This window comes from Tachypleus tridentatus, chromosome 11 (genome assembly GCF_004210375.1).
Source record: "Tachypleus tridentatus isolate NWPU-2018 chromosome 11, ASM421037v1, whole genome shotgun sequence".
NCBI classification, from domain to species: Eukaryota; Metazoa; Arthropoda; class Merostomata; order Xiphosura; family Limulidae; genus Tachypleus; species Tachypleus tridentatus.
The window spans coordinates 62,466,470-62,483,660 of NC_134835.1; the positions used below are offsets into that span (position 1 = coordinate 62,466,470).

General features: G+C 32.2%; 1 protein-coding gene across 3 annotated transcripts in view; it reads right to left on the reverse strand.

Annotated features, from left to right (window-relative positions):
• Positions 1-853: 853 nt before the first annotated feature.
• LOC143232290 (transcription factor Dp-2-like) overlaps positions 854-17,191 on the reverse strand; it is a 71,068-nt gene continuing 54,730 nt past the window's right edge. For all 3 annotated transcript variants that reach the window (XM_076467516.1, XM_076467517.1, XM_076467518.1), the window contains 5 exons: positions 16,447-16,515; positions 15,780-15,928; positions 15,308-15,474; positions 14,517-14,589; positions 854-6,097 (listed from right to left, as the gene is read on the reverse strand). In XM_076467516.1, coding sequence (XP_076323631.1) covers positions 5,914-6,097; positions 14,517-14,589; positions 15,308-15,474; positions 15,780-15,928; positions 16,447-16,515 — 642 coding nt within the window. In that variant the 3' untranslated portion in view covers positions 854-5,913. The remainder of the gene's footprint in view (positions 6,098-14,516; positions 14,590-15,307; positions 15,475-15,779; positions 15,929-16,446; positions 16,516-17,191) is intronic.

Genomic DNA, 17,191 nt, shown 5'->3' on the forward strand with positions numbered 1-17,191 from the left:
GTCTTACATTGTAATGTCATATACCTTTTCTGTTCATACACATTGACTTTGTTACAAAACCTTGTGCAAAGGGGATTTCTGGACTAGCTGTTCTTAATCTTGAACTGTTAACAGAAGAAGAAAAGTAGCTAGTCCACAATATTAACTACCACCTATTAGACTGATCAGCTAGTGTGTGTGTTTTCTTATGGCAGAGCCACATAGAGCTATCTGCTGTGATCAACTAGCGAGATTTAACCAATAACGCCAAAGAACCCTAACCATTAGACTGTGCTTGATCCCCCCTATGACAACTGAGGTCACTGCCACATTAGGAGGGGCTGGTGAAGGCTGATATTTACAGCATTAAGTTTGTGTGTGTGTAAAGACAAACATTCAATACAATTGCAGTAATACCCTTTAGAGGAAGAAAGGGTGCTTGCTCTCAAACACTATTTTATTACTAGCATCACACCTAAAACTCTCTGTAAATCTGTAGTTGCAAATGCTGGACCTTGTGTTTTTAACTTGCACGTAATATCATAAGCACAAAATCCACATAGAAGGAATGTGACATGGTAACTATGCCTGTAAACTCGGATCATTACAATGTGTATTTCTTTAACAGTGTAATGAAAACCTCCATTATACCATATTAAATATTTACCAGTCTACAGCCATTTTATGTCCTATTATAAAAGGAAGTAAATAATTATAAACGTTATAATTTTCCAATTAAAAAACAACAAACATTCAGTAAATGATAGAATATGCTAATATTACATTCATTCTGTATGAGGAAGGTCAACATGAAACATTTTTAATGTTCCATCCTACAATAAGGTGACAAGCAATAAAAATCAAGACAAAACCATTTACAATTACAAATTCTTTTAATATTTCACTATCCTTGTTTGAGCTATTACACATACACATGGAGCAACAAACACTAAATGAGAATACAATGTCCATACTCATCCAATGTACAGAACACTACTAGAGATCTGTACAGAATCATTGATAACATTTAAATATCGATAAAAGAGTGATCATTTGAAATGAACAAGGAATAATAAGTGTGATTTAATGAGATTATAATGTATATATTCATAAAAAACAACATATCGGAGATCCATACTTATACTACAATTATCAATGTAGTAGGTAGGTCTGATGCAGTCATGTATTAATATTAATTTTCAACACAGCTTGTTGTTTATGTTTTTTAACTTCACTTACACAAGGAAAATAGACATTTAAAATCAACTCTGTACAATACTAGCATGGACTAGTAAGTTTTTTTAAAAAATAAGATTCACAGATTGTTTTCACAACCACCATGCAAACATATACTATTTATATGCATCACAGTTCATATGAGTACATTTAACAGTTACTGTTCTTTACAAATATCAAAATGTATTTTCAGTAAGGCTGGTCATCACAGATGTTTCCACATAACTGTGGTATCATTTGGTCCTTTTAATTTGTTAGATGTGTTATTGCATGCAAGAAAAAATAAAACTTGCTATTGGTGCCTCAAACTTGAGAAAAGTTTTAAGGCCTTCTACAGGTTTTAGTATAAACACTTGCTGGAATAAGTAAACCATGCTTCATACTAGACTGTCTCAAAGAAAAGTGGATGATTTAAGTAAGATTTACTTCCAGTTTATTAATTTGTCACAATGCATCACTGCAGGGTGTGGTAGATTCCTTACAGTGTTAAAAGCACAAAACAGGCATATAAATTTAAGTAATAATATTAAAACATAAAATCAAATAATTATTCATTTATAATACTGAGCATACAGGTATAAAGAGGTGACAAGTATACATATATTTTTTTTTTTACATGAAGCAATTACTAGCAGATGTATACTTGGACACATCACATTAATTAAGCTTACTTTAAAAGGATTATCATTAATATTTTAAAATTAACTATTGAAATAAACTACATATAATTAGCTACTGCCTGCCTGTTTTCTTTAGTATATGAAAAGGAATACAGAAAAATTATAGAGGGAATTATACTTTATAATTCTGGATTTGACTGTGTGTGGTTTTGATTAATAATAACAAAATATATTGTTTGAGATAAATGTATTGAAATACCAGGTTAATACTTGTGTACTTCAAAAAAGACATGGACTAATGGATTAGTGTATATAATATGCTGCATTTGTAAGCCCATATTACAATATATATATTTCTTGTTCTGTTAGTGAAACAGCATTATTAAAATACTACAGAAGCTAGTACAAAAAAGTATCAACATAATTAACTACTTTAATTTAAGTTGAAAAATTCTACTTTAAAGGTCTTTGTAAGTAGTGGCAAGCAGAGCAAATAAATATTTCACACTAGAAGTGCTATATCTAAAACTTACTAGAAATACTGACAAAAAGTAGTCCTTTTTACTTTATTATTTTGCTAAATTTACTGTTCCAAAACTTTGTCAGGAACAGTAACTTCCTTAAGTTGTAAACAGTTCCAATAAAATTTAAGTATCAAGTACAGTGAAAGAATTTAAGAAATACTTGTTAGTATACTGAAGTTAATTTGTTTTATTCCCCAAATGATACAGAAACACCATTTCATTATCATTAAAAATACTTAAACAAGGATTCATAGTCTAAAAGCAGAAGTCTTAGATAATGGTGAACATTTTGCAAACTGTCAATTAAGGCTTAAAAAATTTTTTTCTTAAAAGCATCAGATTTTAATCCATAAATAATCACCTGAAAATTCCAATTTGTTGATTTTTAATGAAACCATTTCACTTTTAAATGCCCATTGAAATATCAAGCTGAATAGGTGTAAATGTCTTATTATTAAAGCTTTTAAATACATGGAATATTAATATTTGTAATCCACGTGTAGAGGGTTGCACATAAATGAACAGCATATATTGGCTGTTTAGTTTTAAGTAAAGCACCTTCATGCAATGTGACATGAAGTTAAAAAAATTATATACATATTTTTTCTATTGTGTTTAAGTTAACCAAACTAAGCACAGAAGCTCAAATACATAAAATGAAATAAGGAATACACGTAACATAGGGTATTTATTTGGATTTATTGAAACAAAACTTTTAAAGTCCTAAAACAAGCAATATTAAAGACTTGTTTCAAAGATTTAATTTTTAAATATTATCTTTGCATTATTCCAGTTTCATAGTATATTCAACAGAAGCTAAAACCATCATAACCTATGCCATTGTTCAGCTACTTCATTGAACCTGAATAGTTTGAAAGAAAACAGCAATACGTGATTTAATAAAATTAATAATTTTTTTACATGCTAATGAAGTAAAATCTAATGCATCTTTAACAATATATATATATATATATAACATTCACACATATAAAGCAATTACATGAATTACTCATGCTTGGCAAATACCTAAGTTTTACCACTTTAATATAACATTATAACGGCTCAACTGAGCAGAGAGGTCAGTACCAAAACACGTGGGTTCGTTTTCAGTGAATGGTTGATTAGTGTGCTAAGGCTCATTTACAGCATTACTCTTTAAACTCAGCATTGCTGGTTACCTCTGCTAGTTTTACTAAATTTCTAACACTGAAGAAACCTGTTTTATGAAAGTTTACTGATATAAAAACTATTATGTTTTAAACAAATTGAAACAAAGCATGCAGTTGCAAACTCAGTTTAATGTTTTTAAGCCTAATGCACATAAAAGTTTGATTGTAGATTATATTTTACAATTAAAACTATTTTTTAGGTTAATATGAAATCTTATTACAGTCCTCATAGTGTGAAAAAAGCTTTGCAACATAAAGGGGTCTTCCAAACAATTTAAATTTATACTCTCTCCCTGGTTATAGGGTGAATCACAGATATTTTTGTCATACCAAACAATCTTGTTTCAATCTTTTCTTTTATCTTTAGTTCATGGCACATGTTAAATTTATGAAGATATTTTGTTCAATACAGTTTGATCAAAATTACAATTTATATAATAAACACACGCAGAGAGAGAAATGTTACAATCTAGTTTGCTTAACTTTTCTGTCCACCTTTGCCTGTCACTGCAATTAGTTTAGCTTTAAAAATCAGCACCATACAGATCTGGGTGATAATTAACAAACTGTAATTAAATAATAATGTTGTTAAAAGAAAACAAAGTTATACAAATAACTCTGATCATTAAATGTGACTATTAGATCAACACAAAATCGTATCAATCTTACATTCATGTTACAGCATTTTTGTTCTGATTACAACATAAAAATCTGATATATATACACACACACACACTTAGTTTTAAGAGTAGTTATAATCTTATCATTCTAACATATTTAGCAAATATTCTTGGTTCTCATCCTTAAGATTTGAACATTATGATATCAGTGTGACACACAAACCTGATTGTGGTAACTTGCTGCTTAAACATGCCTGCAATAATTCCTGAACATTGAAAAGCACTGTTGAAAATATTACATCAATCCACATATCCCTCGAAATGAGAAATATAATTATTAATTAGAATGTTCTTTGAGAAGGAACAAAAATAAATATCCTCATACATAAATAACTCTTGTGAGGTTAATTCATTCAGTTTCCAGGAATACTTGTATAAGTAAGCAGTATTTAATTAAATGAAATATACATCAATTAAATCAAGTTCCTCTTCTAAATAAACAAGTAACATTAAGTGAATTCTACATACAATTATTACTGAAGAATAACACTATTTACTAAGTACATAATTCTGACATGCATGACAAAATACATTTTAAAGGTATTCATTATGATCTCTGCTGATAAGAAATATGATTATTCTTTCTTTAGTGACTAGTTTTAACAAATATTTTAGGGCAACAACAGGTTGGATGTTGAAAATCTTGTCTTGTTAAGATTCTAGAACTGGTAAATCACTTTACACTATTCAATAAAAAAAACATTTAGCTAAAATAAGAAGTAAAATTATTCTACACACTAAAACTGTGATAAATAATTCCACATTAATAGTTCACTGCTATGAAAGCAAATGTTACATAAGTAGGTTGAACATAATTTTATTTTTATTTTCTAGAGAAAATTTATTTGTATCCAGCACAAGAGAATCAGAAACACTGTAACACAGCTTATATTTACCAATATAACAATAAACACCGTGACCCACAATTCTGAATAACTATTAACAAAAACTGCTTTGAATGTCAAGCAAAATTTAAACGAGCTAAAACTCAAGTCTGGGTATAAAACTTTATAGAGAAAAACCTTAAAAAAAGAAGAAACAACTGCTTATATTCATACTCACAATCTACTATAGTAGCCGATACTAAAACATGTCTAATTGCCCCTCAGTATCAGTTAATAAATACATAAAAATGACAACTAGAATTTTAAAAAAATGTTGCATTAAAATCCATCCTCAAAAAGCAGTCGTGCAACATTTCATGTTTAATTGTATACTCCAAGTACATTATTGTTACTTTCACATGCAACTAATATACAAAGTTAGAGCTTCAAAACATGAACATGTTTGGATAGCCACTGATAATACAAAACCTGGCAACCTACTTATAAAACACAAACCCAAAAACACTTTCACCAAGGTTAACTTATTAATGTCTGCAGGGCAGTGACAGACATTAATTTGTTTTGGTGTTTCCTGATAATGTTGTGACACAATTAATATGCATCCCACTTTCTGAAATGACCATTTTGCTAACTCAAACATAGGTCTGGTATGTGCCAGCCAATAAGTATGACATGGAGTAAGGTGTTGTACTAAGCATATTGCCCCGAGTATATTTAAAGTTTTTTTTTTCTTAATACCACTTTAGTTGATACCCCAAGAAGCTAAGACTGGCTTCTTTAAGAAGTAATTTAAAGTTCTGGTGCTAGCTACTCAGGGATAGTAGGGCACTTTGGTAAAAGTTATGTTCTATGGGCAGTGGTCATTTTTTGTCTCCTGGACTGGAAGGCTCAGAATCACTACCAGAATAATCTTCAGAGGGTGTACTAGTTGCTGGACGAGATGGAAAGTCCAAAGGAGATCCAATGCTGGATTGTCTAGAAAAGCCTTGTGCTGTTGCCATGGCAACCTCCATGTCAGCCTGATCGTAAGAGTTAGATGCCTCACTTGATACAAAATAAAATTTGTGATTTTAAAAATAACATTCACACAGCAATGTTGAAATATTTATTGCAACAAAATAAATAATTTTTTTAAAGCAACCAAAACAAAACTGGAGCACTTGTATCAGCTATAAAATATCATATCAATAAACAATATTTACCCTTTCACTACAGGCTTGGTATAATATATACAAGTTCATCTACACATTTGTGCACATTAAGTATCTGCACTATAACTTTTGATACAGTATGTGTATCTTCACAAAATTTGGTAGACTTTTAGTAAAGATCACAAGTATATTTGTATTAAGAAATCAGATATTTCAATTAAATATTTTTACTGAAGATCTGTTTGTGAAAACAGTGTTTTGTTACTAGTCTGAGTGGGAAATGATTTCATGTTATGATTTAAAAAACTATTCTTCATCCCAAAAATCTCAAATATTTGTGTAATATTTGGAGCCTCCTAAATATATCTGAAATGTTTGTTTTGAGCAAAACCTTATATTTTGTTATTTTCTATACTCTTAACTTGACCAACCTCGCAACAATCATAAGTAAAACAGGAAATAAATATGTTTTTTCATGCTAGAATGACAACATGTTATTACACAAAAATACAAACATTTAACATATATAGCTTAAATATCATAATGCTGTATATTTATACATGTATTTGTTATTTTTTATTAGACTGACCTTCCAGTCATACCCAGCTAACATTGCATAACATGCACTGACATGGTGCATGTGCATTAATGTTACATATCCAGTGTTATAAACATGACTTTTAGTCTCACCTGTTGTGGGTGTGTTTTAGTGGATTAGTATTTTGTCATATTGTTACATTTCAATTATTAAACATTATATATATGTATATAGATTATTACTATTTGTAAATAAATTATTAAACTTATTTTTCTTAAAATGTAGAAAAATAAATCAAGAAGTAAAGCAAACAATTATCTCTTCTCATTGTAACCTTTGTACTTGGTTGCTGCTGGACACAGGTTGCTAAGCTTTCTAAAATTTCATACATGGAGGATATCAAACAAAGTTTATTTTTAGGTTTTAAATATACATAGTTGAATAACCAAACAACCATAAATAGCTACATTGATACCACAGAATTCTAATGTAATTTATTAAGCTTAGTAACTAAGATGTATTTAGATTTTAAAAAATATGAAACTCTGAGCAGACTAAAGATACAACCTACCTCCTTTAAAGTCTTGGATCGCAAGAATGGCAGCCTTTTCACAGATTAAAATAGCTGAGGAAACCACTCAGCAGACATTCTAAGTGGTTGATTGGTTATTCACATGTCCTATATTGAAGTAAGTGTATAAAAAAGTTTTCAAAAAAGTAAAGAGTTGAATGGGGCCACTGTGTTTGATTCAGTACATAAGCCATATCTCAGCATAATAAAAGATACGAGGTTCTTATTATATATTCTAGGTTTATAATTTTAGTAATTTGAATTCCTAATTTGTACAAAACCATAGACTTTGTACTATGACATTACGAACATTTAATTTTAAACTGTGCTGCATTCAACTTATCATGTGACTCACTAAAATCTATATTTGTGTTCTTTTAATATTTACCTTTAAATTTAGAAATTAACTAATATATAAATGAAATGGTCTTTGACCCATGACCTGAAGCAAGTGTTAATACAGCATTTCAAATGTAAAGTATGTAGATGCTACTAAACTCATGTTATGCTTATCATACCTTTGGCTTTAGACACATCTGCTTTAAATAAAAAGGTAAAGCTAACAATAATATATCTTTAACAGTACTCATCTTGAATATTATTAAAAACTCTTACTGTTATTAATATCTCAACCTATTTTAATTTTTATCAGATGCAAAAGGTTTCTATTAGCCTAAAAGTAAGTTGGTTGGTTGGTTTGGTGTTTTATGGGGCAAAGCAACTAAGTTATCTGCACCAAACATCTGATAAAAAAGTTAAAATTAAAGTAAAATTCATAAAAGGAAATTAAGGTCAAACAAAGCAGTTTCATTTTTGAATTAAAAAAACATAAATAGGAATAAAACCAATTTTTACATCTGGTTTACAGCAGTAAGAGAAAAACTATGGTAATACATGTTCTAAAGGGCTTTCTGTAACACAATTGTAATTATCATAACTTGCCAGTTAAGTTAAAAAAAAACACTGCAGGTCACCTGAAGTTTGTCTTTCCAGTCCTGGTTCCTAGTTATTTGACATTGTGACCATTTTCAGAAAGTAAAATAATAAAAGTTTTAAGAGACTTGCAGCAAAATTTTAATTATAACTCACCAGGATGACTAATGGGTAGTTCAAACAGCAGCATTAATCACCTGAAATTGGCCTTTCCAGTGCTGGTTTTGAATTAGTTGACGTTACGGCCATTTTTTAATTTCAAATTGAACTAGATGGAATTTGACTCTTCAAAGGTAATTACATTAAAAAACATCTAATGTATAAATTAAAAAACTTAAATAGCATTAAAAAGATTAATGGCCTTTAAAAAACTAAAAACATTTCTAAGGTGGACAGTGTCACCATCACCAAAAACACTAACGTTATGGACAAACCTTGGGACAGAACATGTTTAAAATGGTACTGTTGTTGAGAGTCGTAACAATGACAAGTAAAATGTTGTTTATTGTGATTTGAGTGTTACACAGACTACACACTGGTGCATCAGTTCCAGGTAACAGAAAATGATGAGTTAAAAAACTGTGACCAATGCGTAGCCTAGTTAGGACAACTTCTTTCAGATCCTTATGGAAACAAGACGGCCAAATTCCAATAGAGGGTTTTATTTGGCAAAGCTTGTTTTTACATTGCTCATTCCAAGTCGATTGCCAACTGGCACAGAGCTGAGCCTTGAATACAGGACCATAGTTCATGTACAGAACAGGCACAGCAATGATAGTGCCAGAGCACACAGATTTAGCAAATATCAATGTGGACTGGTATCCAGAAAAACTGAATAGAAGCAGATGTTAAAGAGAGATGGGCCAGTCGGTTTTCAATATCGGCGAGAACAGGGTATGAACTAACATGAAGTGATTCCAGGGCTAGTAGAGAACTAAGTGAGTTAGTATAAATAATGCAGTTTGAGTACTGCTTAGCTTCTATGTGATCCAGGGCAAAAGAAATGGTGTACAGTTCAGCAGTAAAAACAGATGCTGTAGAGGGGATTCTGCACACAACCACCAAACCACAACAAACCATGGCAGAGCCCACACAGTCACCTGATTTTGAACTATCTATATAAATAGGAATGGAAAGATGTTTCGAAAGATGTTCAGCAAATAAAAGACAGTACTTCATATCGGGTGTATCTGCTTTTCTCAGATGACTTGAAGATAGGTCACATTTGGGGACTGTAATAAGCCATGGCGAGATGGGCTGATCAGTGGATAGAGCAATGTTTTCCAAGAACAGATCCAATTGTGCCTGGATATGAATGCCAAAACGAGCAATGGCAGACCATTTGTTCTAAAAAGGTATGGCCCACCGAGAAAGGAAAACAATCCCAGGTGGGATGCTTTGGTAAGGAATGAAATTTCAAAGCATATAGTAAAGACAGTTGCAAATGACAGAGGTGCAAAGAAAGTTCATGAGACTATGTATAAGCTCTGAACTGGGGAAGTGTGGAAAGCCCCAGTGCAGAGTCAAAGTCCTTGATGATGAATGGGGTCCAGCATGCTTAAGGCCGAGGGTCTGGCAGAGCCATAGACCAGTGATCCATAGTAGAGTTTTGATAGACTAAGAGTACAATATATCTTTAGCATAGAACATCGATCCACTCCCCAAGTGGTGGTAGAGAGGACACAGAGGATGTTCAGTACTCTTGTACAATTGACACGTAGCTGCTTGATGTGTGGTATAAAGGTCAGCTTATGGTCAAAGATAAACCCTAATAACTGTGTCTCAGAGACCACTGGCAGCAAAACTTGACAGATACGAAGTTCAGAATCAGGATGAATACCCCGTTGGCAGCAAAATAGCATGCAACCGGTTTTAGAGAGAGAGAAATTAAAACTGTTTACTGTGGTCCACTTCAGTAAACGATTGAGGGCAGTCTGTAGCTGCCGCTCAATATACCTCATGTTCAATAGTTGACGATATGTGAAAGTCGTTGACATAGAGTCCGTTTGCAACAGTGAGAGGGAGTTGTTCAGTGATGGCATTAATTTTTATACTGAAAAGTGTGACATTCAAAACACAGCCCTGGGAGACTCCAAGTTCCTGTATAAAATAACAGGAAAGTGCCAAACCCGCACAAACTTGGAATCTCCTGTCCATTAAAAAACTTTTAATAAAAATGGACAAATGGCTGCATAACCCATATATATGGAGGTCGCACAAAATGCCATACCTCCATGTTGTGTCATAAGCCTTCTCCGATTGGCATTTCAAGTTGAATCAGGTGGTCCATGGTGGAGCGCTGTCATCGGAATCCACACTGGGTGGGTGAGAGGAAATTGTTTAATTCAACAAACCAAACAAGACGAGCATTAACCATCCTCTCTAAGGTCTTACAGAGACAGCTCATCAAAGCAGTTGGATGGTAGTTTGAAGGAATCTTGGGATCCTTCCCAGGCTGAGAGAAAGGTAGGATAATAGCTTGGCTCCAGGCATCAGGAAAAACATTCTCCTGCCAGAGCTGGTTTAAAAAAATCAGAAGAATAGCAAAAGAAGGATGAGATAGATGGCACAGTATGTCATAGTGTACATCATAAGGTCCAACCGATGTACTACCTGACCACAGAAGGGCCACTTTGAGTTCCACCAGTGTAAAGGGATGATTACAGTCAGAGACAATCAGTTCGAAAGGAAAGAGTTGATCACTCTGCCCAAGTCTTTACTGTCTTTACTCGGTGGAAGCTTATTGACTTCTGTGGATCCTGCTCTGGGTTGAGTGGGCAGGTATTAATTGCTGGAAGAGGACTCTAGTGACTGAGAACGTGAATGAATGATTGTTTTGCATCTTGGGGTGGAAAAAGATGTACCCAAGGAAATGCCCATACCCGAAACCAAAGGAAGTGGATCTTGGAGTATGCTAGAATGTATGTTAGGGACAGAGATGGGTGTTGATGCTGATTCATTAACTTTTTCAACCATGGAGGTCAAAAGACTTTTAATTTGGTTTGAAAACAATTCTTTTGGAGGCACAGAGAGATCCATCTGCGCTCCAACTGTAGTAGTAGAACGAAGTGCAGCAGCATACATCCGAGATGAAGTGGTGGATAGCAACTTTCGAGCCTCAGAGTAAGTAATGTTTTAAATTGTTTTCAAATAATACACCTCTTTCTCTTCCACCCATTTAGGGCAAGAACAAGAGTGGGATGGGTGAGAGTCATTGCAACTGACACAATGAGAGTCTGTTTCACACTCATAGTCATCATGGTCCTTGCTACCTCAACGAGCACACGTCAAGGAACCATGACATAACGTCTTCAAGTGACCAAACCACTGACACTGAAACATCTCAGAGGATTTGGAATGTATAGCCATACCTTTCAATTAAGATGACCTGCCTTGATGGTGGCAGGTGGAGGTGGTGATGTAAATGTCAGAAAAAGGACATTGGTCAGCATCTTAATTCCATGTTTGCAAGTGGAGATATGCCTCACTGCAAAAACTCCTTGGGTGGAGAAACAAGCAAGAATCTGACTTGGTATGTTCTTCAAATCCCTTGCAACAATAATTCCTTGTGATGAATTCAAAGTAGCATGAGGTGTAACCTCAATAGGCATATCCCCAATTTCCTTTGAATGGAAGAGGAGTTCACTGTGTTGAGATGTGGATGTTTCCACCAATATGTCACCAGAGCAAGGCTTCTTTACTGACTTGGAGAGCCAGCAAGCCCTCTAGTCCCTTCTGAATGAAAAAGGATGACATCTGCCCTAAAGGTTTGTCTGAAAGAGAATGTAGTATAAGAAAAGGAGGTACAACAGGTGTTACAGATGTTGAAGATTGCTGCTTAGAATCTTCAAGACGTGGTCATTTACCTATGGACTGATTTTCACTATTTTATTTAAGTTTTTATTTGGAGGATCCATAACAATAAAAAAAAAATATTTCGATGCCTACTGACCCCACCCACCATGAAGCCCTACAAGAGGATGTACTACAATGTCAAACAAAGACACTGCAGCAATTACAGGGTTTCTTGAGCACTATACCCAAACAGCAGCATCAGATACTATGTCCAAAACATCTGTTAAGAATATCCAGCACTGGTACTTGGTTGACCCAAGCCTCAGTGGACTAGCCGACTGAAGGAAGGGGGAGCCACTCAAAAGCCGCCTGTCTACAGGAATTCAAGGCCAAAGTGGCATGTTAGTACTTCTTAATCACAAAATGTTTCTACTCCAGAGTTTGTTAGCATTTACCTAGTAAATAAGGAAATAATACCCCACTGTCACATTGTTGCTCTATTTAATTCAAAGATCAGCCTGTTCACAGTCAACTTTAAATATATTAGACAGTAAGTTATTATGAAGTATTCTGTATTCTGTCAATCCAAATTCTGATTAGACTAACTTCCCGGTCAAAGCTGACTACAGTCAGGAAGGTAGTTGCATACCTTCGTGTGTGGTTGGTTTCACAAGGAAATATCACCCACTGCTATAAATTGGAAATGTAGCGAATATGTTGACTGGGTGTATGAACATAATAAACTGTGGAGTAAGGTGAACTTAGTTTAACCCATTAAAAAAAAAAGCTTTTGAATCCTGTTGTTAACATTAGTAACTTGAAAAAAAGTATTGCATATCACAAGTTGCCTATAGTTAGAAATGTTCCCTATCAAGGATTAAAAAACAAACACAATTTTGAATTGTTACACATTAAAATTACATTTATTAAAAATGGGGTACAACCCAAAAAACACTGCATTTCAGTAAAACACTGTTCCCCCATTACAGCATCAAGTTATTATTACAGAAGGTTTTGTTATAAGTTTTTTGTAATTCATAAATTTTGTTACCAGATTCACTAACATTTTGGTGGTCAAGTATGTACCTTAATACACATGTAAATCCTGACCAATGTTATTATGCAAAAAATGATAAAACACATCTGCAAATTTTCAAGTTATTAAAGATGTTTTGAATTCAAATTAAAGTACGTTGAATTACAATACACAATTCTGTAGGCCTAAGTTGTTTTCACTGTGATTTATGTTTTATTTTACACTGTTCGTAACACTCCTGCCTCCTGAAACATATCATAATACAGGCTCAGACAACTCACCACCACCATAGCATTATGTAATTTTTGAGTGGTCCCCCAGAAACTGTACAATTTACAATCAGTTATATTTTATTACTGCCACCAATCAGTTTTAAATATTTAAAAACCACCTTCCATAGAATCAATACCTATAACGAAAATTGCTACATCACTTAATGATTTAACAACAATGCCCCTGTCACAAGTCGTCCTAATAACAACATGATGGTAACAAAAATTACTATATCACTTAATGATTTAACAATGCACCTGCCACAAACTGTCCTAATAACAATGTAATGGTAACAAAAACTGCTATATCACTTAATGATATAAAACAATGCACCTGCCACAAGTTGTCCTAATGACAATGTGACAGTAACCTTGATTTAACATTAATATATTTTAGATGGAAGTATACACTTTCCTGAGAGAGAGAGAGTAACAGAAAGAAATACCACACATTTTGACTTTTTACATACATGGAAGTATCTAGAAAGGTTTTTCTCATCCACAAAAATCATGTCTGAAATTTTCATTGAAAGATGACAAGCTCTTTTGAGAAACTTATCTTAGATTATTTGTTTTAGCCAGGATTTTAAGTGATAAAATGTAAGGCTAAGATGTCAAATAATGTGGAATTATACAATTGTATATTTTATTAAAACAGATTGTTAAAATTAGGTAACAGTTGTCAAACTAATAACAATGTTGTTAAAGAAATCTTCTTATAACCACTTTCTAGACAATAATGTTTATTTTCTAAATTATTTATAAATGTGTTTTACTGAATAAGAATGAATAGAAATACCACATAATCCAATAATTACTCAGAGTAAATTATATTCCTACCTAGAGGCATAATGTAACAAAATGCCTGTAAAAAATATATTTAATGATATAAATAGTAAAATGCCATATAAACAATTGCTGCCCTCCTACCATTCTCAATGAAGTATACATTGATGTTAATGAGTGATACACTAATGTCAAAGAACATAATTTGTTCTAAGTAATTTCAATGACAATGTTTATATCACAAAACATGGAGTTAATGATCTGCCTGATTTAGTTTGCAAATGAACATGTGCTATTACAAAATGGCATAAAGCAATCACTACTAATCAAAGTGTTTGTAAATGAATGAACAAATAATTGAAAGTTATAAATTCCCCTTACCCTCCTTGCCCAACATGAAACCCATCTTCCAGTTCCATACCAGCAAGTAAATCTTCATTACCTCGATACATTTCTGGAAATAATACAATAATAATAACAGTAACCTAGTTTTAATGGTTTAACATATGGAGAAAATTATTTATCATAAACATAAAAACTTTAATAATAAAAGCAATCAAATCTCCTTTCTTTTCCTTAAAGGTTTTAACTCGTATATCATATAAGGTTTTTATTGGACATGTTAAATCTAAAACAACAACTCGAAGTTCATTTAACAGGTATTTTAGACAAAGAACAATGACATACTGCAAATAATTTCATACTCTAGCATAAAGTTATTGTATTTATTCAAAAAAGAGTATCTTATTAAAAGTATACAAATACTCTTTAGAAAATATACATATTCAGTAATAAAATAAACAGTTAAGACAAATTTTCAGTCCTTTCATTGGAAGAAAAGTTAAAAATAAAAAAAAAACTCAAACTTTAAACAGTACTGCATCCAATGACAGAGTGGCTTTCCTCTCTGAAATAAAAATATTCTTTACTTCTTAAGGATTTTAAAGCTACACATAATTTTTGTATTTTGTTTCTATTTTATGCTTTTCTCAGAAGTTTTTTTTTTATTAAAAGATAAATACTCTTAACTTGTGTTTTTATACTATCACTACTAAGCTGTACTCTTCACTGACTTAGCTTTGTTTACATAAGTGTGTATATTTCCTTTTAGTCATTAACATAAAAATTTTTTATTTTTCATTTGGTTCCACTAAAGCTTAAGAGAAACTCACGGACAACATAAGACTCCAAAGCTTTTGGTACCAACTGCCGTGCTTCATTCAGGTCTTCAAGTGAACATGTGCCCTTATCTAGATTGTAAGCTAATTTCATTCTCTTTAAAACCTCTATATCATCATGGATCTCAAAAGTGTTGTCAAAATTGAACAGATATTCTGTCCTGAAAAAAAAAAAAAAAAAAAACCACTAATTTAACAACTTCAAAAACATGTAAGGACATTTTACTGTAGAATCACTGCAGCAAGATACTTTTAGTTCTACAATGACATTATATATCAAATAAAAACTTTTTAAAGGAAAATTTGATGTCAGAGTATTATCAGTTTTTCAACAAATCATATTAAATTTTTTAAACACAGACTGTGTACACCTGAGCCTGATCTACAAGTAATCTTACAAAACTAAGAAGTATGAAAAATAATGAAACACGTGGTAAGTACCTAAAACTAAATAGTCAGTACTCACTTATCACTGGATATACTGCAGTCAATCACAGTGCTTCTATGTGTGTTAATAACTATAAAAGGCAACTGGATGGTTGTGTTAGGCACAGGAACATTCTGTTTTTTCTCCAGCTCTTTATTACGTTTCACCAAGTTTTTGAAAGAAATTTGCTAAAAGATATTTAAACAATCAAATCACCAAAATGGATAAATCTATTAGTGACAGTTTTTACTATTTGAGAGAAGAGTACCTGTAATTGTACCTCAACAAAAAGTTATAAGACTGTGTACTAAAGCAGCATTTCTAACTCTTTCAATACCAGGAACTGGCTTGCTGCCTCCTTTAACTGTCTTGAACTATTAAAATGTAAATCCAATGAATAACTATTATGAGTCTCACACAAATATTGTGTTGGGTTTTGTTTGCTTATTTGTGTGAAAATCAATGGACAGGAAAGGTGTATGTGATAGATTGGTGCCAGTCTGCAGACAGACGATTGAGAAACACTGTACTACAATACGGCATTAAGTACAATATTTAGCTTTCATTGGTAACTAAATTTTTTCAAAATAAAGTATTCACAGGTTTTACAAAAGAGTCAAATCTGAGCTAAATCCTGTTATATTTTCTATGTTTAAAACTTTCTTTGATGGTTTTATTTTACCAAATGTTTATAACTTGACTTTACCTGTAATAAAAGGTCTTGTAGCTGTTGTTTTTTCATCTTTATCCTTTCTAGCCTTTTCTTTTTTTCTATCTGAAAAATGAAAATGAAGCAAATGCTTAACATTTCAGTTGCCAACTGTGTTCAACTTAATGCAAGATTTTACAGAAACTATATATAAAAATATTCTAAAGTAATTTTAACTCATCCAGTTGCAGTTTTAAGTTGTTATATAATAAAAAATGTTCACACTAATTAGAAAATTTTCTCAAAAGTAAAAAAATATTATTCTTCAGGATCATTAATGTATCAACAAAAACACCTTCACTAGTAAAATATGGGAGCTTCAAAAATTAAATACTTACTCTACGTACATATTCATGCTGAAGAGGTGTAAATCATGTGAAATCAACACATTTGGTTACTATACAATGTTTAAAGTACTTCTTCTATACTGTTTGACAAAAAAAAAAAATAGTTACTCCAAAAATCAACCAATTCAGCAACTTGTTCCAGTGTAAGATTTATTAAACACTTTACACTTTGAACAGAAGTTATGTATAACTTCTCATTAATCAGTAAAACAACTACCATAACTACATACTAAAATTATCAACTTCTATACATTAGGATCACAGGTAAATTTGTCTTAAGTGCTTGTGAACATAGCTCACATCTTACATTCATGACTTTGTTATATGTACAATAAACTACTTTTTTTTCCTACCATATAGAAGCACAGCTGTTTGTAATTTGATAGATGTCCATT